General features: G+C 47.5%; 1 protein-coding gene across 1 annotated transcript in view; it reads left to right on the top strand.

Annotated features, from left to right (window-relative positions):
• The first annotated feature begins 3,294 nt into the window (after nucleotides 1-3,294).
• TSPAN2 (tetraspanin 2) overlaps nucleotides 3,295-26,074 on the top strand; it is a 172,330-nt gene continuing 149,550 nt past the window's right edge. The window contains exon 1 of the mRNA XM_040423829.1: nucleotides 3,295-3,434. Coding sequence (XP_040279763.1) covers nucleotides 3,366-3,434 — 69 coding nt within the window. The 5' untranslated portion in view covers nucleotides 3,295-3,365. The remainder of the gene's footprint in view (nucleotides 3,435-26,074) is intronic.

Consider the following 26,074-nt stretch of genomic DNA (forward strand, 5'->3'; position numbering starts at 1 on the left):
CTCACAGTGGTTATGGCCAGATATGTGCCCCCTCACAGTGGTTATGGCCAGATATGTGCCCCTCACAGTAGGTATGCCAGATATGTGCCCCCTCACAGTAGTTATGCCAGATATGTGCCCCTCACAGTGGTTATGCCAGATATGTGCCCCCTCACAGTAGTTATGCCAGATATGTGCCCCCTCACAGTGGTTATGCCAGATATGTGGCCCTCACAGTGGTTATGCCAGATATGTGCCCCTCACAGTGGTTATGCCAGATATGTGCCCCCTCACAGTGGTTATGCCAGATATGTGCCCCCTCACAGTGGTTATGGACAGATATATGGCACTGCCTCCCTCACAGTAGTTATGCCAGATATGTGCCCCCCTCACAGTAGTTATGCCAGAAATGTGCCCCCTAACAGTATGCCAGATATGTGCCCCCTCACAGTATGCCAGATATGTGCCCCCTCACAGTAGTTATGCCCACATATGTGCCCCCTCACAGTAGTTATTCCAGATTAGGTGCCCCCTCACAGTAGTTATTCCAGATTAGTCCGCCCCCTCAGTAAAGATGCCCCCTTTTGCCTCCAGTCTGCAGCTTTATGGGAAAAATAACACATACCCTCTTCCCAGATGACGTGCTCCCACACTCACATCGCGCTGCTGGCTGTGCTGAAGGCCAATTCCTGGGCTTTCAGCGCTCCTCCCACAGCCAGCAGCGGGATGTGCGGCCAGCAGGGGGAGCGCCTGAGCTCAGAAGAACAGTGAAGTAGGGAGCGGAGAGCTTCCTTCCTTCCTTCCTTCCTTCTTTCCTTCCTTCCTTCCTTCCTTCTTTCCTTCCTTCCTTCCTTCCTTCCTCCCCCTGCCTCCTGCGCCCACTCATGTTTGAAGAGCGCTCTGACGTGGCCCGGCATTCTCACTGTACTTCATGCCGGGCCCCGTCAAAGCGCTCCCATTACATGTGAGGGCCCGCTCGTTCCGCCCCTGATTACAGCTCCTCCTTCCCATTCACATGAAGCACAACTGCTCTGTACCATTCAAGTGAGTGGGATGAAGGAGCTGAGTGTTTGCACAAGAGCTGCATTCTTTCCATACAGCTGATTGGCAAGGGTGCTGGGAGTCAGACCCCCACCAATCTGATATGAGGAGGGTTCATTCACATGGCGTTTATTTTTAACAGCCAGTGAATAGCGTCCGTCAAAAAAATAGGACACATCCTATTTTTGCCCATTTTCACGGCGAGATAGACCTCATTGAACTCAATGGGGCTGTTTTTAATGGCCATTTAGACAAGAGTGCACCTGTCTATCAGCTGTTAAAAATGGGTATACTGTGTAAAAAAGGGACTTTCAGGGATTAGGCCTCATGCACACGACCAGTGTCGTGTTCCGTTCCGCAAAATGGGGTTCCGTTGTTCCGTGATCCGTTTCCGTGTGTCTTCCTTTATTTTTGGAGGATCACCAGACATGAAGGAAAGTAAATAAAAGTCTAAGTCAAGTTTGCCATGCAAATTATAGGAAAAAAACGGACGCGGATGACAATCTTGTGTGCCTCCGCGTTTTTTCACAGTCCCAATGACTTGAATGGGTCCTCGAACCGTTTTCCGTGAAAAAAATAGGACAGGTTATATTTTTTTGACGGACTGGAACCACGGATCACGGACGCGGATGACCAACGGTGCATTAGCCGAGTTTTAAACGGACCCATTGAAAGTCAATGGGTCCGCAGAAAATCACGAAAAAACGGAACAACGGACACGGAACACAACAACGGTCGTGTGCATGAGGCCTTAAAATAAAAAAAATACTCACCTTATCCACTTGCAGGTGAGGGAACACTTGCTCTGCACTGGAGGCAGCAGGACCTGACGGTCACATGGTCCTGGTGCCTCCACAGCGGAGCAAGTGTTCCCTCGTGTTGCCACTACTGGCGGTTTGGGGTGGCAGGTGGTTTGGCATTTTAATTACTGAGGGCACAACGCGATTAATTATATATACTGAGGGCGCTGGGAGATCATTATATTGGGGGCACTAATGGGGCCATTCTTTATATTGGTGGCACTATGGGGCCCATTACTTATACTGGGGGCACTATGGGGGCCAATACTTATATTGGGGGCACTAATGAGGCCATTTTTATACTGAAGGGCACTATGGGGGCACTTACATATACTGGGGACACTAATGGGGCCATTTTCTATACTTGAGGGCACTAATGGGGCCATTATTTATACTGGAGGGCACCATGGGGGCCATTCATTATATTAGGGGCACTATGGGGCCATTACTTATACCAGGGACACTAATGGGGCCATTTTTATACTGGAGGGCACTCATGGGGCCATTACTTATACCAGGGACACTAATGGGGCCATTTTTATACTGGAGGGCACTCATGGGGCCATTACTTATACCAGGGGCACTAATGAGGCCATTTTTTATACTGGAGGGCACTCATGGGGCCATTAATTATACTAGGGGCACTAATGAGGCCATTAATTATACTAGGGGCACTAATGAGGCCGTTGGATGTCCAGCGGGCACTTTGGGGGCATTTATGTATACTGAGGGCACTGCAGTGTTTGGGATTTGAATAAAAGCCTATGAAATTAATCAGCTTTTAATGACTGTAAGGCTAGGGCTACACGGCGACATGTGATTTAGAAATGTCGCGCATTTTCCATGTTAGACAATAGTGTCGCCATGCAACACGACAGTCGCAAAAAATCCATCGAAGTTTGATTTCTGCGCGACTGTTGTGCTGCAGAGCGACACCATCGACTATCATTATAAAAAATGTTGCGTGACACATGTCGCAATGTAGCTGTACCCTTTTTGTTGTGTAGACCTAGCCTAAGAAAACGAATGCAAAGCGTCCATTAAAGCAGTTTATCCGTTTTTTAATGGCCATTTTTTTTCACTCATGTGAACCGACCCTGAGGAGATGTGCTTGATGTACTGCCAGATGATAAAACTGACTGCCACATTAGAAATCTATTTCCAAAAATATTTTTTTTTCTCTCATAGTTTTTAACACATTTCATGTGTAGAGAAGCAAACGTGTGTGGAACTGCTCCTCTCCATAAGCCTCCTGCAGGTCCAAGTACAGCGCCTCTCACCACACAGCTCAGCCGCCCCTGCCCTGTCAGTCAGCGCTCCGGCCTCTAGGGGGCGTGGCTACTCTAATATCAGCCGCCTGTTATAGGAACCTTCGCCAGTCTATGAAGCGGCGGAGGGCGGGAAACAGGGCAGAACGCTTTCATACTGGGCGTGGTTGAGCCATGGTAGGCGTGGCCGTGCCTTGGCAGGGCGGGGTTCCCGTGCAGTGTGTGAGCCGGGGTTTCGGTGCTGTGACATCTGTTGCTGGCCGGGGCTGTAGCCGGGATGGGGAGACTCAGCGGCTCCATGCGATGCATCAAGTACCTGCTGCTCACCTTCAACCTCATCTTCCTGGTAAGAGGCGGGGAAGGAGGGCTGGTGACAGGGAGCTGCAGGTGGACGGTGAGGAGGGTGACGGGGCAGGCACCCAGCTGCTCATTACCTGGGCTCTGTCATGTATGTGCGGCCAGGACAGCTGCCTCCCAGCTTCACATGTATACTGGGATATACTGGAATATACTGGTGAGGACTTCCCTCCTGCAGACAAGCACTAGCCCATGGACCAAGTGCACAATTCCATCTCTGGTGTCCACCCCATGGCTTCATCTCCTTATGTCCTGGGATTTCCATTGTGTAGGTGAAGTTCATCTTCACTGTCACCTGAGAGGAGGAAGGCATTCACTGACATACAGCGTCTTCTGTATCCGTCACTAATGTTATATATGTCTTATCACCTGCCGCTGCGCTGGCATCCAGATGTGGGTCATTTGACTGACAGCTGCCACCCTGTGATGAAACCCTTCTGATGTACACCGTCTAACACGTGGTGGCTCTGAATGAGATCTGCCATTTACAGTTATTCCAAAACCTAATATGCCCATACACTTTTACCTATGTAGAATGTATCAGCCAACTGTTTGAAGAGGATCAACCCTATTAAAATCACAAATATTGGCCCTTGGGGTTGATTCTGCTGATTAAAACGACACCTGTATGGTAAAAATCCTTTGCACCGTTCTAGAGAAAAACAGAATTTGATTCCATATGCAGATTAGGGCTGCAGTGCACCGAGGGTCACGCCCAAGGGGCCTTCAGTGTGCCTCAGCTTTTCTGCTGTCCTGCATTTGTCACGCCCCCTATGGCACTAAAACTCTAATCTGCATATGCAGTTGAACCCTGTTTCTGTGGAACGGCGCAACGGATGTTCGCTATCCAGGTTAATCATCAGGATGCACCCTAGCATGTTGTATGCCTAGTTTAATAGGGTTGATCCTGCTGACAGGTCCTCTTTTATTGGGTTGTCCAATTAATTGCTGTACAGACATTTCCAAGGTGGAAAGACAGACCAGCATGGACCTGAAAGCTTTGGTAGTGGGACTGGGGATCGGTAAGGGTAAGTATGGCTTCTTTTATGTTTTTTTGCCATTAATGTTTACCCCCCCTGGACAACCCCTTTTTAAATTGTTTTGCAAGATTTTTGAACTGATGATCTATCTTCAGTTTCTGATTGTTGGGGGTCCAACACCCAGGATACCGCTGATCAGCTGTTTGAGAAGGCATCGGTGCTCGCAGTAGCGCGGCGGCCTTCTCCAGCTTTGGATAGGCAAAGTGACTGAACTGCAATACCAAGTACAGCCACTATACAATGTACGGCGCTGTGCTTGGTGAGCTGAGAGAAGCTGCAAGCGCCGGTGCCTTCTCAAACAGCGGGGGTCCCAAGTGGCGAAATCTCAGAAAACCCCTTTTGCGAAGGCTTGCGAAGCGCTGCAAATATAATAAAAACAAGAAAGCTTGTACCCACCTCAATAAACTCCCACCGCTGTTCTGACAGCGCTCGGGTCTCCGCTGTGCTCCTGACTCAGCAGGAAATGGGTGTGAATACCACTCAGCCAATCACTGGCTACAGACATGGCCCGCCTCAGCAGTGATTGGCTGAACGGTATGGCCATTTCCTGTGTGTGGTGAAACAGGAGCAGGAAGTGCAGCACAGCGCGCACCCGGACGTCGTCGGAACGTCAGCGGTGGGGGTCAGTGAGGTGAGTCTAGGCTTTGTTAAAGCATGTTTTAAAAGCATTTGTAGCCCATTGCAAACCTTTTTTCTTTCCACTGGAATACCCCTTTAAGCTTTTTTTATGTATATTTTTTTCAGTCACCATGAGAGGAATAGTCCCATATGCCATCAATTTATGATCGGTTATGGCCCGACCTCTGGGACCACCGCCGATGCTGAGAATGAAGGGGTCACAGTGCTGATTTAGCCCTGTGTAACCTTCTAAGTTTGGCTTGCACGGCGGCGCCCAGGTTGCGCAGGGAGCCTCCTATCACAGCGCGTGGTCCAGAGTGCTGCTGTGCAGGAGGAAACAACGAAGAGATCGCAGCACCGAACCAGCACTGCTGCTCCATCATTATCAAGATCAGATCCTAGCCGTGCGCCATCACAAGTAACCCTTTAAAGACTGAACGGGTCAGAAAAATGCAGCGATGCAGAGAACGGCGGTGATTTAAGAGCGACAGAATATAAGGGGACTTTGCTTGGAAAGAATGAAAGTGTTTGGATTCATGAGAATACACCGACCTCATTAGCACGACAGCTCTATGGCGCCAATGACCCGGAGAGAGGGGCGAGGAATTCTGAACACAATACACATGGATAAAGAAGAGGACAGAGGCTGGAGGGACAGCAACAACTGAGGGGAGCAGAGCTAAGGGACAGCTGAGGTCACAGCCACTCCTGGGGAGGCGGCCGACAAGCAGACAAGGCAGGGTTAAAGATGAAAATAGCGTGGTGAAGAAGAGATGATGTCAGATGAGAACGTTAGGGTGGCTGGTGCACGATCAACACGTCTATATATAGGAGACGGGGGGAATAAAAGAGGGTAGAGAGCAAGGGGATCGTAGGATTGGGGGGGGGGGGGTATCTATATAGACACTGAATAAAAAAGAAAACACTATAAAGAGACATCCATAACCAGGATGATAGCACTCATGACACACTAGTACAATTCAGAATGAAATGGAAGGAACAGCTGATACTTCAGATACTTGAGGTGGTGATGAAAACTCAAGATGGTGCCCCCGACCGTGCTCCCATCCAAGGGGGTATTACGTTTTCAGCAAATAAAGTGTATTCATGGGGTTATGAAATGTTAGCAGCTTTCTAATATATCCGGTCCATTGAAGTGAATGGGGATGAGCACAATACTAAGCACAGCCGCTATACAATGTACGGCGCTGTGCTTGGTGCTCACAGGAGCGCCCGTGCTTTCTCAAACAGCTGATCGGCAGGGGTCCATATCAAAATCTCAGAAAACCCCTTTAATTTGCTAATTTATAGAACTAAAAATTGGATAACACCTAGAAAGAGTAAGGCTAGTTTCACACTGGCGCTAAACTGTTTCTGCAGGCTGTTTTTCCCAGCCAGGGCCCATTGACTATAATAGAACCCAGAAAGGATCTGGCCTGTTTCCGGCATTAGGGCGGGATGCAGTCGGACAAAAACCATTGCTTGCAGCGGTATTTGTCCGGCCGAATCGTAGCACTAATGGCGGCAACAGGCCAGATCCCCACCAGGTCCCATTATAGTCATGGGGACCTGGTGATGTTCCAGCAGTTTCCGTCTATGCTGGATGCGATGAACTCCGGCAGGCTGTAAGGTTATCTTTATTTTCTAAAATAATTGCGCCCCATGAACCTTATGGCTATGAGAAGGGCAGGAAGGAATTTGAAGCTCTGTTCGAGAGAAATGGACCACTGACCCATGTAAAGATTTATAACCAGCACAGAATTATGGATGAATTTACATTACAAAAAGCGAGGTGCAATTTAAAGGAGTTTTCTAAGCTAAAGGGCTGCCTCATCCTCCTCTCTGCTCTACTTGTCAGGGATTATGATCCTGGACACAGCTGAATCTTTGTAGGAATAGCGTTCATGAGGAGACATGAAGTACTGTACAAAGAGGAGGTGTGGATAATGAGCAGCAGCACTTGTATGCAGTCTCCATTACCACAGCCCCACATTATCACAGTCTTTCCTCTCTGTACTTCATGTCTCCTCATGAACTCCATTCCTACAGAGATTCAGCTTGAAGTTCTTATCATTTGTATTCAGGGTCATATTCCCTGACAAGCAGAGCAGAGAGAAGGATGAGGCAGCTCTTTAGCTCAGTGTTGTGAAGTAACTTGTTCTGCTGTGTGATTAGGACAGGTTTTGTGTGTGCTAATAGAACGGCGCCCACTTTGCTTCCCCTGATGATTACTCTCTAGACTAGGGGTGGCCAACCTTACAGACACAAAAAAAAAAAAAGTATGACTGCCAGGAGCCACAAGCTATACATTTACACAAATATGTGTGCACACGACAGTATTACTGCAATTGAGTTATCAAACATTTAAAAGTAAACCACCTTTCCTACCTGTAATGTAGACAGCTTTAGTGAGACTTCTGGCAATCTTTGTTTTTCACAATGTGTTTCAAGATTGCTCAGATGACTGCCCTCATGCTCAGATGACTGCCCTCATGCTCAGATGACTGCCCTCATGCTCAGATGACTGCCCTCATGCTCAGATGACTGCCCTCATGCTCAGATGACTGCCCTCATGCTCAGATGACTGCCCTCATGCTCAGATGATGCCCATGTAGGGCTGCAGTAAACAATTATTTCAGTAATCAAGTATTCTATCGATTATTTTTTACAATTACTCGAGTAACCTAATAAGAAAAAATGAATTAATAGACTGTTTTCCTTTATATGCAAAATAGCTGTGGAGCCCCAGTTATGGGTCTTCGACACAGTGAAAGCCAGATATCCCTCAAAGGAAGGAAAACCGAGCAAAGGGGTGTCCCCATTACAGAGATCACCAAATCCACCATATTAAGTGGCCCCTATGTCAAGATCCCGCTCTTTTACAAGCTTTAAAGAGGACCTTTCACCGATTATTACCCTATGAACTAACTATACAGACATGTAGAGCAGTGCCCGGGGATCTCACTGCACTTACTATTATCCCCGGGCGCCGCTCCGTTCTCCTGCTATGCCCTCCGGTATCTCCGTTCCCTAAGTTATGGTAGGCGGAGTCTGCCCTTGTTCTTCTGTAGCGCTGGCCAATCGCATTGCAGAGCTCACAGCCTGGGAGAAAATAACCTCCCAGGCTGTGAGCTCTGCGCTACGATTGGCCAGCGCTAGAGCAGAACAAGGGCAGACTCCGCCTACCATAACTTAGTGACTGGAATCTCCGCCTACTATAACTTAGTGAGCGGAGATACCGGAGGGCATAGCGGGAGAACGGAGCGGCGCCCAGGGAAAATAGTAAGTGCAGTGAGATCCCCGGGCGCCGCTCTACATGTCTGTATAGTCAGTTCATAGTGTAATAATCGGTGAAAGGTCCTCTTTAAGGATGTGACAGGGAAGACCTAAGCCAGTTATCCATCCACAGACAGCTGTTTCGGGGTGTTGCCCCTCATCAGTGTGGAGTAGGATTCTGGCTAACCGGGAGCAATGCCTTGGAGACTACTCAAACAAAACATTGGCTGATCTTAGGGAGACCAGCTACAGAAAACACTGTGGAGCCTCATTTAAGAATCTCGACACAGCAATCCAAAGTGCAAAGCTCCCTGTTTTCCTTTATAAAAACTCATCAGACCCCCTGCCATCAGTCCCCAACACCCTATGTTCCCCCCTGTGCGATTAGCCCAAGTGCATCAGTTCCCCCAGTGCCATCAGGTCCGTGCCCCCAGTGCCTTAAGCTCTCCCCAACCCCAGTGCCATCAGCCCCTCTATGCCATCCATTGCCATGTCCTCTACTCCCCCAGTGCCATCAGATCAGCCCCTCCATGTCCCCCAGTGCCATCAGATCAGCCCCTTCATGTCCCCCAGTGCCATCAGATCAGCCCCTCCATGTCTCCCAGTGCCACCAGATCAGCCCCCCCGCGTCCCCCACTCTCCCAGTGCCATCAGATCAGCCCCTCTGTGACGAAATCACCTTTATGTCCCACACACCCCAGTGCCACCAGATCAGCCCCTACATTTGTCTCCCAGTGCCACCAGATCAGCCCCTCCATGTCCCCCACTCCCCCAGTGCCATCAGATCAGCCTCTCCATGTCCCCCAGTGCCATCAGATCAGCCCCTCCACATCCCCTACTCCCCCAGTGCCACCAAATCAGCCCCTCCATGTCCACCACTCCCACAGTGCCACCAAATCATCCCCTCCATGTCCCTCAGTGCCATCAGATCAGCCCCTCCATGTCCCCCACTCCCCCAGTGACATCAGATCAGCCCCTCCATGTCCCCCACTCCCATCTGCCCCTCCATGCCATCCATTGCCGGCTGTCCCCCTTCAGTGCCATGTCCACAGCGAAATAAAATACTTACCTTTCCTGTAGGGGTGCCGCTCTACAGCTCCTTCCTCTTCTTCTCCATGTGCTGCACTGGATCCTGACGTCACACAGCATCGGGTCATAGCGCACGCTTACGTGCGCTATGACCTGACGATGTGTCAGGATCCAGTGCAGCGTGGTACGGGCCGGTGGGTGACCACGGAGTGGTAAGTAATAGCAAGCACTTCACAAAGGTTTTTGCATCGAGGATTTTTTTGTGTTGAATTACTCGATTCAATCAAGTAATCGTTTCAGCCCCATGCTCAGATGACGCCCCATGCTCAGATGACGCCCCATGCTCAGATGACGCCCCATGCTCAGATGACGCCCCGTGCTCAGATGACACCCCATGCTCAGATGACCCCCCTATTCTGAGATCATGTGTGTGTGGGGGGGGGGGGGGGTGATTTGACATAGGGGAGATGTGAGCATGGGGTGTCTGATTTTTGGTGTCTTATGTGAGCATTGAATTTTGTGGGTCTGATGAGGATTTGGGGGTCTTATCTGAGCTCATACTACCCCCATGTCAGATAAGACCCCATGATCAGTATTTTAATAAAAAACACACTGTGTAGGAGGCTTATCCAACCTCTGCTGCCGCCGCTCTGAGGACTGTGGCGCCCTCTCCACAGTGACCTGACATGCGCAGCATCAGGTCAGAGCGCGGGCCTCCATGTATTAAGGGGGTGGGGGGGTGCACTGCGCCACCGATGATAATTGACCTTTAATACAGATACAGGAGGCGGGTGCTGGCAGAATCACATAGCCGACACCTGGCCTCTATGACGGCGCTGCGATCCCCGGCAGTTAACCCCTCAGGTGCAGCACCTAAGAGGTTAACTGCCGCGGATCTCAGCTACCTCTCATAGAGGTCGGGTGCGGGCTATATGATTCTGCCTCCTGTATTTGAATAAATGAGTGAGTTAACTTCATTGGTGGCAGTGGCCACAGCCCCTCCCCTCCTCTTCCCCTCTGTGTTCTCATTGGTGGCAGTGGCGGCAGCAGCAGCGCAGGGGGGAGGGGGGACTGCTTCCTTCTCCCCTGTGCTTCTGATATTTCGATACCTACGACATCCCTAGTACAGGAATAGCTGGCCTGCTCCCCTGCGAGCCGCATATGTAGAGGCGAGTGCGCTCCCCTCCGAGCCGCAAATGAAGCTGCGAGGTTGGCCACCCCTGCTCTAGACAAACGAGCCATTCTAACTAATGGAAGGTATTTGGGGGTATATTTATAATAAAGTAATATTTAAGTATTATCAGTAATTTTCTTTTATATATTCTACACTATAAATAATGTTTAATGTGGCAGAGTAGTTGTCAGTATTTTCACAACTGCCAGAAAACGAGTCATAGGCCAGTAAGGCCTGAATGACTGTGGTTTGACCACTGTGACCACCACCATGTCACATGCTAGCTGTGAGAGTGGTCCCTGCAGCTTGATACTAAGTGAGACTACGTATTTGTCCAATGTGGACAACCCCTTCAAATATGTCACCTTCAATGGAGAGACATACCCTAAAACTTTATATTTACAGGAACTGGTGAGCCGCCAAACGGCATGCATTTTTTATATGGTCTTCATTACTTAAGATCCCTTAAACGATCATTTAATATTCATGCGTCTGGTAACAAAGAAGCGCTCTTTCCATCAATACATTTTGTATTTAGTGGACTGATGGATGTGGTGTTAAATGGGTAGAGCGGGAAGAAAGCCCGTAGCCTAAAGTGCATCCAGCATTTATCAGTCTGACCTCAGCAGCTGAGGCGCAGCTCGGATGGTGCAGCGGTTATGGGTAGACCCTCCACCTAATTACTGTATTTGTATTGTTTTCTATCGTGAGATTAAGGGGGGCAACTCTGTGGGGTGCAGCTTGGTCACATGAGAAGACACTCATATTAAAAATGGCACATGGTATGTGGGGTCGTGTTTTGGAATTTGCACTGTGGCCAAAGCTTTTTATATTGCTGTATAGTGGAGACAGGGTTATTGCAGGCTGTAAGCTTTTTTGAAGGAAGGTCGTTTGGATGGTGCGAGATACTGATGGAGTAGTGCTGGAATTGGAGGAGATGATGGGAGCAGCAGAGAAGACAGTCTTATGGGGGGATTAGGTGCTAGAATGGTACATACAAGCTGCGGGACCTGTCAGCTACGCTATGCTGCCCCTCAATTGTTTCTTTCCTGTTACACACTGTCAATCATCATCTGAAGGCTGGGGAGAGCGAGGGCAGCATGCAGTAGTGGATTCATCTCTGTCGCAGCGCAGGATTGCGCTGTGAGCTTCATCAAGTCCAGACTGCCATCACAGCAGTGACAGCTAAAATCAGCAGGTTTGTCACTATGCACACTGTGGGCAGCATAGTGCTGCGGACAGCCCGCTTGTATGCAGCATCCTCTTCTGGAACTGGCGGAGCTCTGCACCTCAGGTCAATGCACCGTGTAAATGAGACTTCCTAAAATGTCATCCACTTTGCTAGTCCTGCATACAAATCCACAACGGGTTTCAGTCACGTGTGGACATGGCCTTACCTATCCCCAGCTGCTCCAGTTCCAGTGCTTACCAGGTCCCCACAGGCATCTGATATAATGAAGCAGCTGCCACTACGTTCACTTTCAGGACAGCTGGGCCTGTGAGGGTCCTGCACTGTCCATGTGGATCTGTATCAGTCCTTTAATGGTAAGGAATTAGATGGTCCTGTCCTCTGCACTCCAAGTGCTGCATGTCTGGCTTATAAATGCATCTACGGCTGAGACTAAAATAGCAATTTGCACATTTACTGTACATTAAGAAAACCCATCCATCACCTGCAGGAAGGGCATAGGGAGCCACCGGCAGGAGAATTTACAAATCTCTGTGCCTCTGCTCTTCTGGGAACCTGTACAAATATTCAGAGCATACTGTCACATTCTCAGGCGGTCATGTTACCACCCGGTGCGTGTGGCCACTTAGCAGACGTACTAGCCCTGGTCACACTGTTCTGCAGGAGGCTGCGGCCCACTTTACTGGATGTAAGCCATACATTTCCGTACCTTGGTTCCTTCGCCCGCCTGCTGAAATCTCCGGTTTATACCAAGGTCTTAGAAGCAGAGGGCACGAAATCAACGGTCCGTTTCAGTGTAAAGCTCCCGTAGGAAAGCTGTGCTGCTGGCTTTTCAGGTAGTGGTGAGTTCAGAGGATACCCATCATCTGTACAGTCCATGAAAGGGCCTCCATTTATAGGGCCCAATCTCATATATGAGGCAGGGATTCTGCTCCCTCTGCCACCATTCCTGCCTGAATGAATATTGTACCACCATTGCTCCTAGAGTCTCATTTGCATGTATTTTTCTCAGCAATGTGGACACATATGAACATGGGACCAACAGAGATGTCTTCAGCTGCCGAGCGCACATGTAACAGGTCAGCCAGTGACATAGGTACAAATCTGCTGACAGATGCACTTTAAGGGGCCCTTGTAGGCACTGGCCCAATGGTCTTATAGTTCAATTTGAAACATGCATGCAATGGTACTCCAGGCAGGAGATGTCCTCCTTTCCCCTGACCATCTCTGCCTTCTACTCTCTCTCGACACACAGGGATTAACTGCTCAGACAATCACCGGCTGAGGCGGGCCAGTCATTGGCTGAACGGTCATTTCCAGTGAGTCGAGAGGGACTAGGAAGCCGAGACTGGTGGGGTACCAGGTAGCATCAGAATGACAGCAGCAGGGAATTCTTAAAGTGACTAGGACTTTATTATTTTACACCGTTCTCAACCTTCTTTTTCTTAAAAAAATGTTTACTCTGCAGGACATCATTTTTGGTAATGAATAGTAAAGCGGATCCCATTGAATACAATATGACCAATTGGGCCATCGGTTCCCTCCAGACATATCCGCATGAGTCCATGGTGGAATGGTCAGCCATGTACAAATCTTCACATTTCACTACCTGAGGACCACAGTACTGAAATTGGTGGGGTGTCCCTGCCATTGTTTTCAACTGTTCGGTTGATATTTGTAGACCCAAGGTGGACCCACGAGAGTCCTGTTTTCATGCAAGTAGTGCCCAAAATTCCCTGGATAAGGTTTTTGAATACTTCTCTGGCTGGCCTTCTGAATATAGCATTAAAAGATTGCAGAACAGATTTCCCCTTTATGCTTTTTTTTAACATAGGGGGTCATTTATTGTCGGTGTATTTCTGGCGCAGATTGCAGCACAGAGGTTATTTGTGCCGCAATCAGCAACTTCTCCCTGCTCATGTCAGGACTAAAAAAAGTGAGGTGGGGGTGGAGAGGGCGGTCCGGCAGGCCAGTATCATCTAAAACACTGGTCTTAATAAATGACCCCTATAGTTGATTTCCTGTATTATTCCATCTTTGTGCATTTAAAAATATATATATTGTGTTCCTTTTAATTGTATGCCTTTCTGATTGAAGTTTGCAATATAATCTGAAACTTATGGCCACATTCACGCGGTCAGTATTTAGTTAGGCCACATTCACGCGGTCAGTATTTAGTAAGGCCACATTCACGCGGTCAGTATTTAGTTAGGCCACATTCACGCGGTCAGTATTTAGTAAGGCCACATTCACGCGGTCAGTATTTAGTAAGGCCACATTCACGCGGTCAGTATTTAGTTAGGCCGCATTCACGCGGTCAGTATTTAGTTAGGCCACATTCACGCGGTCAGTATTTAGTCAGGCCCAGTAGCGTACACACAATCCATGGGGCCCCGGTGCGAAACTGATCCATGGGCCCCCCCCCCCCGGTCTCGGGAGGGGCATTTCCCCGGGCAATAGGAGATTATGGGGCCCCTGTGTCCCCACCCGCCCTCAAACCACACACACACACACACAGCCCCACCCATAAATCACGCCCGTACCTCTTACATCCAGTGACGTCTCCTTCGATGTAGATGTTCTCTGTCCTCGTCTTCTCCTTTCAGAACAGACCACCATTTTTACGCCGTTTTTAATCTCTGCAGTTTGACCCCAAAAAAATCTTAGTTTACTACTTTTCCATCATCCTACCATCTTCTGGACAAAACATCCTACTACCCCAATACTGTGCCCTGTGGTCCCCAATAGTGCCCCCAATATTGTGCCAGTATCAAGTGCCAACCGTCCCGTGTGCCAGTATCAAGTGCCAACAGCCCCCCCTCATTTTCCAGTATCAAGTGCCAACCTTCCCCCCCCCTCATTTTCCAGTATCAAGTGCCAACCTTCCCCCCCCCATCTTTTTCCAGTATCAAGTGCCAACCTTCCCCCCCCATCTTTTTCCAGTATCAAGTGCCAACCTCCCCCCCCTCATTTTCCAGTATCAAGTGCCAACCTTCCCCCCCATCATTTTCCAGTATCAAGTGCCAACCTTCCCCCCCATCTTTTTCCAGTATCAAGTGCCAACCTCCCCCCCCCCATCTTTTTCCAGTATCAAGTGCCAACCTTCCCCCCATCTTTTTCCAGTATCAAGTGCCAACCTTCCCCCCCCATTTTCCAGTATCAAGTGCCAACTCCCCCCCCCCCCCCATTTTCCAGTATCAAGTAGTGCCAACCTTCCTTCCCCCCCCATTTTCCAGTATCAAGTAGTGCCAACCTTCTCCTCCCCCCCCCATTTTCCAGTATCAAGTAGTGCCAACCTTCCTTCCCCCCCCATTTTCCAGTATGAAGTGTCTCCTCATGTCCCAAGTAAAGTTCGGTATTAAAAAAAATAAAATAAACCCTTATACTTACCTCCTTAGCAGCGATGCGATGCAGGCCTCTTCTGGCCTGTGTCCTGCGCTGTACAGCTCAGGCGGCGGCGTGGCGCGATGACGTCATCACGCCGCCTGCACCGCTCTGATAGGCTGCCGACACAAGGCCCGCAGCCTATCAGAGGAACAGGGAAGGGAGACGCCTCCCTCCCCTGCCCGGCCGCAGCACAGCAATCTGTATCGCTGTCCTGAGGACGGCGATACAGATCACCTTGGAGATGAACGCTTCCACAATGGAAGCGTTCATCTCCCTGTCACCTGCCGCCGCCGCGGGCCCAGCCCCACACCTGTGTCTGAGTGGCACTACTGCGGGGCCAGGGGTCCACAGGTGGCTGGGCCCCCTGGAGTGCCAGGCCCGGTCGCAACTGCGACCCCTGTATGTACGCAACTGGTCAGGCCACATTCACGCGGTCAGTATTTTTCATTAGTATTTGTAAGACAAAACCAGGAATGGGTCCAAAACACAGAACAGATATTTCAATTCTACTTCTTCTCTGCAGGTTCTACACTTGATTTTGACTCACAAATACTGATGCAAAATACTGGCCAAATACTGACCGTGTAAAAGTGGCCCATAGTGCACTTGCAGTTTTATAGAGAAATGATTATGGAGCTTTTTATATAGTGTTTTTCTACATACATTGCATAGAAGATTCTTCTTCTAGAAAGCAGTGTGGAAGAGCCGCAGTCCTTGCTGCAGACTACTCATGTCCTTCTGTATCTCCCAGGCTGTAGCAGCACATTTCATACTTCAGCACTGGTTCCCCTCCTGGAAATAGGTGGTTAGAAGACAAAGCAGGGCAGTCTATAATGGTTTATATAGTTTAACCCCTGCAGGCCATGTACGGCATGATGGACTGTAGGCGTCTGATGGTGGGAGGAAAGAGTGACGATGCACTGTGCAGTATAGCAATGATGAACATTAGGAAATAGGTGGAAGGTTGTTACCTACCACATCCTTGTGTGTGCAATTTCACAATATATTATGAAGTACGGTATATACAGGTTTAACAGTTATATTTCACCACACAGGGACACATGGCTAACATTAACTAATAGGTTTGGTAGTTTTAGATCTTAGAGGTGCTGGATTATTGAATATTTTGGATTATTGAACAGGCATTTAAAAAAAAAGGAGATACATTTTAATTTTTAAAGATGGAGAACCACCAACGCTTGGCTGGCGAGGCCTGGTGCATGCTGGATCGCTCCTCCATTTGAACTTCCTTTAGCTTGCAGCTGGGACCCCCATCGACCTAGCATTTAACTAACCAGTGCTGAGGTGATGAATGCTTCCGGCCAGTATACCCTTCTAATTATTTTCTGGACCTTGTTTTGCAGCTATGATTAGGGTTGAATGGGTTTAAGGCCTCCTTCACACAGTCAGTATTTGGTCAGTATTTTACATCAGTATTTCTAAGCTAAAACCAGGAGCGTCTCCAAAACACAAGAGGCACAGATATTTCCATTATACGTTTTCTCTGTAGGGTCCACTCCTGGCGGTGGCTTACAAATACTGACCACATATTGACCATATGAAAGTGTCCTAAGACATAGGAAGTGCTTGTCTTGCTTTTACTTTTGATTTTAATTTGAGATTTTTTTAATGGTTTTATGAGGTTTTATGACTAGCCGAGAAGATCTTGGAGAAATTTATGATCAAAGCTTTTGATCTGTCATCGTTAGTACATTTTAAATCTTGTATGGTTAGTTCATCTCCTTGGTGTATGCTTGTGGTGTTATAATTGTAGATGGTTTTCATATTTTTATTAGTTTTTGTTACATAGATTGAGGGTACGACCACACGGTCAGGTTTCCTGTTACAGTTTTGGAAGCCAAAATCAGTAGTGGTTCATAAAACGACAAAGTAAGGCTACTTTCACACGAGCGTTCGGGTGTCCACTCGTGAGCTCCGTTTGAAGGGGCTCACGAGCGGCCCCGAACGCATCCGTCTGGCCCCAATGCATTCTCAGTGGAGGCGGATCCACTGAGAATGCATCCGCCTGCCAGCGCTCAGCCTCCGCTCCGCTCAGTGAGCGGACACCTGAACGCTGCTTGCAGCGTTCAGGTGTCCGTCTGGCCGTGCGGAGGCGAGCGGATCCGTCCAGACTTATAATGGAAGTCAATGGGGACGGATCCGCTTGAAGATGACACCATATGGCTCAATCTTCAAGCGGATCCGTTCCCCATTGACTTTCAATGTAAAGTCTGAACGGATCCGCTCAGGCTACTTTCTGACTTAGAAAATTTTCTAAGTAATAATGCAGACTGATCCGTTCTGAACGGATGCAAACGTCTGCATTATCGGAGCGGATCCGTCTGATGAAACATCAGACGGATCCGCTCCGAACGCTCGTGTGAAAGTAGCCTATCACTGACAGATATGATTTCTCCTCTTTTTTTTTTTCTTTTTTTTTTTTCTTTTTTTATTCACCCCCGGTTTTGCCATTTAGAAACCTGACCTTGTGGCGGTACCCTTTAAAGGGTAACTGTCATATTTTTTTTTTATCTGCTAGTTTATTAGAGCTAGGCATGTATACCTGAGTTAGTCTGTCAATGCTTGTCAAAAGATTTGTAATTACCTTATAATAACAGCTTTCATTAATGTCCCCTGTCCCTTTCCACTGCTCCCTTAAAATCCAGTAATCCAATCTGATAGGCTGGCAGGTAGCTGCTAGCTAAAGCAAGTGTGTATGTGAAGTGAGGGAAAGCAGTTTTGGCCTCAGAGAACTGGCAGAGGAGCCATCTTGAGAAGGTCCTCATATTGTAAATGTTTAAACAGCTGTAACTAAGGGAAAAACTCAAGGAAAACAGTGGTATGTGAAGAAACGAAAGATTGCTTTATGCATAATGCTGCTGCAGTAACATATGCTAAAATAGATTTTTTCATGAAAACATGACAGTTACCCTTTAAGTGTTTTTTTTTTTTGCTGCAATGAAAATCAATACGTAATTGTGTTTGATTTTGTGTCCATGCCAGACACGGCATCAGCTTTGGAAATGTTGTAGATCAGGGCATGTTCACACTAGCGCTAGTCCTTTCCGTTGCTCTGCTCTGATCGAGGAGAAGAACAATGAAAATAAGGAAAGTGCCGGATTTGGCCCAAAACTAAATTAAACAGAGCCTAACAGATCTCATTGTCTGTGATGGTGTCCTTTTGGGTTTCTTTAGTGGGACCATAGGTGATACTGCCGTGTCTCTCCGTCAGTAACTTCCTCACTTGTATGGAATCGATCTGTTCAGTGGACAACTTTAAATATTTTTATATCAATAATTCATATGGCGCCATCTTATTGCTGATAAAAAAATCATCCCTTTCTAGCGGGTGATGATGAATCACTGTTGTCCTGGCAATGGAAAGCCTCTTTTTTATTTACCCTGGACACACAGACTATTGCTTTTACCCTTTATTTCAACAACCGATGCCTTGAGCAGCTGGGCCTTATACTAATGTACATTTCCAGAAGGGGCAGCACGGGAGTAAATGTGACAGGTATATGATGGCATCAGATTAATGATGTATGTATTTGCAATGTATTGCAAGCATCAGGCTTCATTTACAATTCACAGTCCACATTGTAAATTAGACAAACCACTTTCCATCTGGCCTGTATAGAGGGAACAGGGAAGGGGTGTGCTGCTCTTCACTTAGAAGAATTAGAAGAAATGGAGAACTGCTACAAAGAGCAAATTTCCCCCTGAAGCCCCCCGCATGTGCATCACACAGTGATTGTAGCGGATGCTAGATATTGCAGCATATTCTATGCTGAGCAGACATCTCCATTGCAGGGGCTGAACCAGCCATAAAACAGGGATTCTTCGCCATCAACAATCTTTTTAATCCTTAAAGGGGTTATGCATTAACTGATGTGAAAAATGAATATCAGACACTGTATTTTCTAACAAAACTAGAACCAGCCCTGTACCTCACATGGATCCAGAGATCTCCCCATTCATTGTTTTAATTCTTCTGTTAATTATTTTTCGAGCTGTCAGCGCAGGAGGTGTGTGTCCTTGCTCAGGAGGTGTGTGTCCTTGCTCAGGAGGTGTGTGTCCTTGCTCAGGAGGTGTGTGTCCTTGCTCAGGAGGTGTGTGTCCTTTCTCAGGAGGTGTGTGTGTGTGTCCTTTCTCAGGAGGTGTGTGTGTGTGTCCTTTCTCAGGAGGTGTGTGTGTGTGTCCTTTCTCAGGAGGTGTGTGTGTGTCCTTTCTCAGGAGGTGTGTGTGTGTCCTTTCTCAGGAGGTGTGTGTGTGTCCTTTCTCAGGAGGTGTGTGTGTGTCCTTTCTCAGGAGGTGTGTGTGTGTGTCCTTTCTCAGGAGGTGTGTGTGTGTGTCCTTTCTCAGGAGGTGTGTGTGTGTGTCCTTTCTCAGGAGGTGTGTGTGTGTGTCCTTTCTCAGGAGGTGTGTGTGTGTGTCCTTTCTCAGGAGGTGTGTGTGTGTGTCCTTTCTCAGGAGGTGCATGTGTGTCCTTTCTCAGGAGGTGCGTGTGTGTGTGTGTGTGTCCTTTCTCAGGAGGTGCGTGTGTGTGTGTGTGTGTCCTTTCTCAGGAGGTGCGTGTGTGTGTGTGTCCTTTCTCAGGAGGTGCGTCCTTTCTCAGGGGGAGTGTCCAATCTGTTGCAGCTTCTAACAGAACATGTGGCAGTTGAAGATTTAAACTAAGGGGGAGATTTATTAAGGGTACTTTCACACTTGCGTTGTGAAGATCCTGCAGGCAGTTCCGTCGCCGGAACTGTCTGCCGGATCCGGAAATCCGTGTGCAGACGGATCCAAATGCTGATCCGTCTAACAAATGTACTGAAACACCGGATCCGTCTCTCCAGTGTCATCCGGAAAAATTGATCCAGTATTTATTTTGTTTGCATTTTTAAAGGTCTGCGCATGCAGGATCCGTTTTGCCGGAACACTTGGTGCATTAATGCATTTCAATGGAAAATAATGCCGGATCCGGCATTCCGGCAAGTGTTCTGGAATTTTGGACGGAGAAAATACTGCAGCATGCTGTGGTATTTTCTTCAGCCAAATACCATAAGAGTGACTTAACTGAAGACATCCTGATGCATACTGAACGGTTTGCTCTCCATTCAGAATGCATTAGGATAAAACTGATCAGTTTAATGTGTGAAAGTACCCTAAAACTGGTGTACAGGAAAAGTGACTTAGTTGCCCATAGTAACCAATCAGTTTAAACCTTTCATTTTCCAAAAGAGCTCTGAAAAATGAAAGGTGAAATCTGATTGGTTGCCTTGGGCAACTAAACCAGTTTTCCTTCACACCGGTTTTGATAAATCTCCCCCTGAGTGCATGTAGCCACCTCAGTGAGGTGGAAAAGAACAAACAGCAGGTGGCGCTATACAGATACATTTTGTTGAAAAGCTCACTGGCTTTACAAATTTTTTTTTGTTTACATGCAATTACAAAAGTATTCAGATCCAAGTGCTGGTTTGTAAAATGGAGAATGTTTTCCTGTGCACAACCCCTTTAACTCCTCAGGACAGGTCATCAGTACCAGAGTGGTGAAGAGACCGAGTTAGGGGCCACATACGATGGGTCCGCAATACACTGGACACTGGCTGTGTGCACTCCGCATCACGGATGCGGACCCATTCACTTGAATGGGTCCGCAAATCCGGAGATGCGGTGCAGAACGGAATGGAACCACGGAAGCACTACGGAGTGCTTTCGTGGGATTCCATTCCGTGCTTGTTCTATCTTTTTGCGGAACGGATGGATCACGGACCCGATTAAGTGAATGGGGTCACGATCCGCATGCGGCTGGCCCACGGTCAGTGCCCATGCATTGCGGACCGCAATTTGCGGTCCACAGCACGGGCAGCACACATTCGTGTGAAAGAGGCCTAAGGCTGATATTACATGATTTGTTTTTTGCTAAATGACCAGTTAATTTGGTAGCTTGTTTTGGTTTTAATTTGTGACATGCCCCAATATGTAAGAGGTTTTTTTCCCAACTTTTTTTTTATAGCACAGTGCACTGTGATTTATGGATACAAGGCTGGATTTTAGTGGGAACAACAATCTAATTTTCTAATTTTACATGGGAAATTAGATTTGGGAAATGCTGTTGTTTGCAGTAACCTCTATGAAGAACTGCACTGTATAATAAGAATGTTACATAGCAGGCATTTTGGCCGACTCCTCCACACAGATGTCCTCTAGATATGTCAGGTTTTGGGGCTGTCGCTGGGTTATATTGAGTTTCAGCTCCCTCCAAAGATTTTCAGCTGGGTTCAGGTCTGGCTAGGCCACTCCAGGACTTTGAAATGCTTCTTACGGAGCCATTCCTTAGTTGCCCTGGCTGTGTGTTTCGGTTCATTGTCATGCTGGAAGACCCAGCCACGACCCATCTTCAATGCTCTTACTGAGGGAAGGAGGTTGTTGGCCAAAATCTCACAATACATGGCCCCATCCATCCTCCTTTCAATACGGTGCAGTCGTCCTGTCCCCTTTGCAGAAAGGCACCCCCAAAGTCTGATGTTTCCACCCCCATGCTTCACGGTTGGGACGGTGTTCTTGGGGTTGTACTCATGCTTCTTCTTCCTCCAAACACGGCGAGTGGAATGATACCAAAAAGTTCAATTTTGGTCTCATCTTACCACATGACTTTCTCCCATGCCTCCTCTGGATCATCCAGAAGGTCATTGGCGAACTTCAAGCAGGCCTGGACATGTGCTGGCGTGAGCAGGGGGACCTTGCGTGCCCTGCAAGATTTTAATCCATGACAGCGTTGTGTGTTACGAACGGTAATGTTTGAGACTGTGGTCCCAGCTCTCTTCAGGCCATTGACCAAGTCATCCCGTGTAGTTCTGGTCTGATTTCTCAGAATCATCCCTACCCCATGCAGCAAGATCTTGCATGAAGCCCCAGACCAAGGAAGATTAACAGTCATCTTGTGTTTCTTCCATTTTCTAATAATTGTGCCAACAGTTGTTGCCTTCTCACCAAGCTGCTTGCCTATTGTCCTGTAGCCCATCCCAGCTTTGTGCAGGTCTACAAGTTTGTCCCTGATGTGCTTAGACAGCTCTTTGGTCTTGGCAATGGTGGAGAGGTTGGAGTGTGATTTATTGAGTTGGTGGATGATGTCCTTTATACAGGTAATGAGTTCAAACAGGTGCAATTAATACAGGTAATGAGTGCAGGGTAGGAGAACTAACAGGTCTGTGAGAGACAGATTTCTTGCTGGTTGCTAGGTGATCAAATACTTATTTCATGCAATAAAATGCAAATTCATTATTTAAAAATCATACAATGTGATTTTTATGTTTTTTTTTTTTTACTGACCTCTTCATTCTTTGTAGGTAGGAAAACTTGTAAAAACACCAGTGTATCAAATACTTATTTTTCCCACTGTATAGATAGATAGTGTGGGTTTTCGCTCTGGTAAATTGGATAAGCAGGCGCAGTACAGAGGCAAAATACAAGTTATTAACTCAAATGTCTGTGTTTATTCACACTTGAGGCAATTTCACAAAACAGCAAGTAACTTTGAAGTCTTGGTATTAATTCACACACAATGGAAAGTTCATATAATGCAAGTCACTTTGCTGGCAGTTCTGCCTCCAGTAGTCTACAGCAGGCTTTAGGGGGCCTGTTTCCCCAGCATGCGGCTCTCAGCCCTCCAGCACGGCACAAAGCCTCAGATCCCAAAAACAGAGACATCTCCCAGCTGCCTATTTAAGGACAGCCAGGTGCTGCCAAGACCCGGACTGGCACTTAAACGCTGGTCCGGTATTTGACCTCACCTGGCTGGGAACCAGTCCAGCCGCACATGCTGGGAGGAAAATACCCGCCTTTCCAGACACAACCCTTCACTGTGTCATTATAGATAGATAGTACAGGGGTCAGACCACACCCAGGATATCTTTGGGCAGTGAATGGTGTACCTAGGCTCCCCAATCAAGTATGGTAAAAGGCATCTTGGAATAGTGTTTTTTTACTGGACTCATATGGCTGTGTGTTCTGACACCTTTCTTTCATCGCCAGCATTAACTGGGTACAGTAGCTCATCTTTGGGATAGAAGCAGATAGGTTAGCCTTTGCTCCCCATGAGCTTCGAGTGTCCAAGACCTTGTCACTAGTTCATGGGTTGGCCTGCCTTGGACCACTTTTGGTAGCTATTAAGCACTACATACCAGGAACACCTGCCTTTTTGGAGATTCCCTGACCCAGTTGTCTAGCCATTGCCATTTGGCCTTTGTCAGAGTCGCTCAGATCATTATCCTTTCCCATTTTTCCTGCTTCCAGCACCTAATCTGCCTAATATATCCTACCTTATTCTACCTCTTGTTTAGGTGCCATTGTCACGATATAATCTTGTTCACTTTTAATATTTTGACTGATCTTTGTGTATAAGACGTGCTATGTTTGGGTGTTTTTAAGGATAAGGGGCCATTTAGATGCAACGTTTTGACATTGGGATTTGGAGCATGCCCCAAAACGCCTCTTATTGTTTTCAATCGGAGGCTGCAATGCTATTCATGCAGCCACGTGTTTTTTTCACAACCAGACCAAGAACCAACTTGTCCTTTGTTAGCGCGGTCACGGCTGTAAACCATGGCCTCCCATTGAAAACAAGGAGAGGCGGTTTCCACCCGGCCATCCTGCGGCTTTTTCCCCATCAAAGTACTCGATCTTATTGGCTCCTAACATATTATAACATTCCCAGCCTTATGCCTTATGCACACGGCCGTTGCCCCGTTTGCTTGAATGGGTCCACAATCTGGAGCTGGGGTGCAGAATGGAGGCATGGAACCCCACGGAAGCACTTCAGAGTGCTTCCGTGGTGTTTCTGTCCGTGCCTCTGCACCGCAAAAAATATGTTCTATTTTTTTACTGTGCGGACGGATCACGGACCCAGTTAAGTTGAATGGGTCTCGATCCGCTCCGGCCGCTGCACGGATGTTGCCCTTACATTGGGGACCACAAGTTGCGGTCCCCAATGCACGGAACGGCCGTGTGCATTATCCTGATTTACACTCCCTTCCCAAGCGAGTATTATTTTCAGACGTGGGAGCTGTTTGAGGACATGTACTATAATTATATGACATTGCACTGATTACCTTCTATTGGTGAATACCAGTGCACATGGTGGTTTCCACAGAACAGTTTCTCACACCACAGATGAATGACATTTTTCAGCAGCGTGATCATTGCCTAGAGCTAGACATTAGGAATGTCACTACAATGGGCCTTTGCAGGCGCTGACACTACATCTGTCATTTTTAGGTTTGCACAATCTATTGAGATTAGTGATAAAAGAGTCTAACACAAGGCAGGATGCCAGTGCAATGCTGGGTGGCAGACCCAGGAAACCGAGTAATCTATAAAACAGCTTTTATTACATTATTAAAGTATATAAACAATAAGATCCAAACTGTATTACAAATGACAAACAGGGTAGTTATAATAAACTAAACCTGGATCAAGGAACCGCATACTTAGACTCCCATTTTTTTGCAGACAGTCTATATTCATATTTCCGAAACAGTCGTCTCACTGGGCTTGAGAGGTAAGTTGCATAGCTCCTGGGCAGGGATTTTGAGCACTAGAAGATCTTAGGGCTCTTTCACACGAGCGGATGCCGTGCGGGTAATCCACTGCGTGAAAGAGAGCCAAGCCCCGCTCCGGACAGCGGAGACACGGAGCAGTAACATGATTGATAATGCTCCGTGCCTCTCTGTGACCTTTTTAGTACAAAATCACAGTGAGATAAAGTTCATAAATCATAAATCATGTTAATGCTCCGTGTCTCCGCTGTCTGGAGCGGGGCTTGGCTCTCTTTCACGCAGCGAATTACCCGCACGGCATCCGCTCGTGTGAAAGAGCCCTTAGTCTCGTAGGTCAAAATATGTAGTGACTGCTGCTGAGAAGAGCGACCCTAATCAAGAACCTTCAGGAACCTCATCGGTGCCCTTGTGTCTCTATTCATTTCATCAGCTCACTAAAGTTCCCTTTTACACAGACCAGTGTTTCAGGGAATTCTAATAATTGCCTGATCATCAGCAGAGATGAGGACTGTATCGTACATGCAGAACCTCCACTGTATGGGGACATGCGATCGTACAGCCATCTCTTGTCCTCATAGAAAATCATTATTCCTGAGCATCAGATGGCTGTTTAGGCTGCCTTCACACTCTGCGGATTTTGTTGCATTCATTTGAATGGGGGAGGGGGGGCAAGCACATGGATTTCTGCAAGCCCCGTTCAGGTGAATGGAACAGATTTTCAGTGGCAACAAAATCTGCTGCGTGTGAAGGTGCCCTTACACAGCACGATCTGCTACAGAGAAGCAATGGGGGAGAGTTATCAAACTGATGTAAAGCAAAACTTGTTTAGTTGCCCACAGCAACCAATCAGATTCCACCTTTCATTTCTCACAGCTCCTTTGGAAAATGACAGGTGAAATCTGATTGGTTGCTATGGGCAACAAAGCCAGTTCTACTTTCCACCAGTTTGATAAGACTCCCCTAATGATTTTAGGTACTGGGTGAAAAACATATTCACCCGATGAACGTGTTTGTTCGTTCATCAGGTGATTGGCGCCACCTTTTACACAGGCCAATTATTGGAAACGAGCATTGATCTGATTATTAGTCCGTGTAAAAGGACCTTTAGGCTGAGTTCACACAAGCGTGTCTGGATAAGGTCCGGATGCGTTGCGGCAAACCCGCGCGTGTAGGTACCCAATTGCAGTCAGTTTTGACTGCGATTGCGTTCCGTTGTTTAGTTTTTATCGCGCGGGTGCAATGCGTTTTGCACACGCGTGATAAAAAACTGACTGTGGTACCCAGACCCGAACTTCTTCACTGAAGTTCAGGTTTGGGTTCAAGGTTGTGTAGATGTAATTATTTTCCCTTATAACATGGTTATAAGGGAAAATA

Source organism: Bufo bufo, chromosome 3 (genome assembly GCF_905171765.1).
Source record: "Bufo bufo chromosome 3, aBufBuf1.1, whole genome shotgun sequence".
NCBI classification, from domain to species: Eukaryota; Metazoa; Chordata; class Amphibia; order Anura; family Bufonidae; genus Bufo; species Bufo bufo.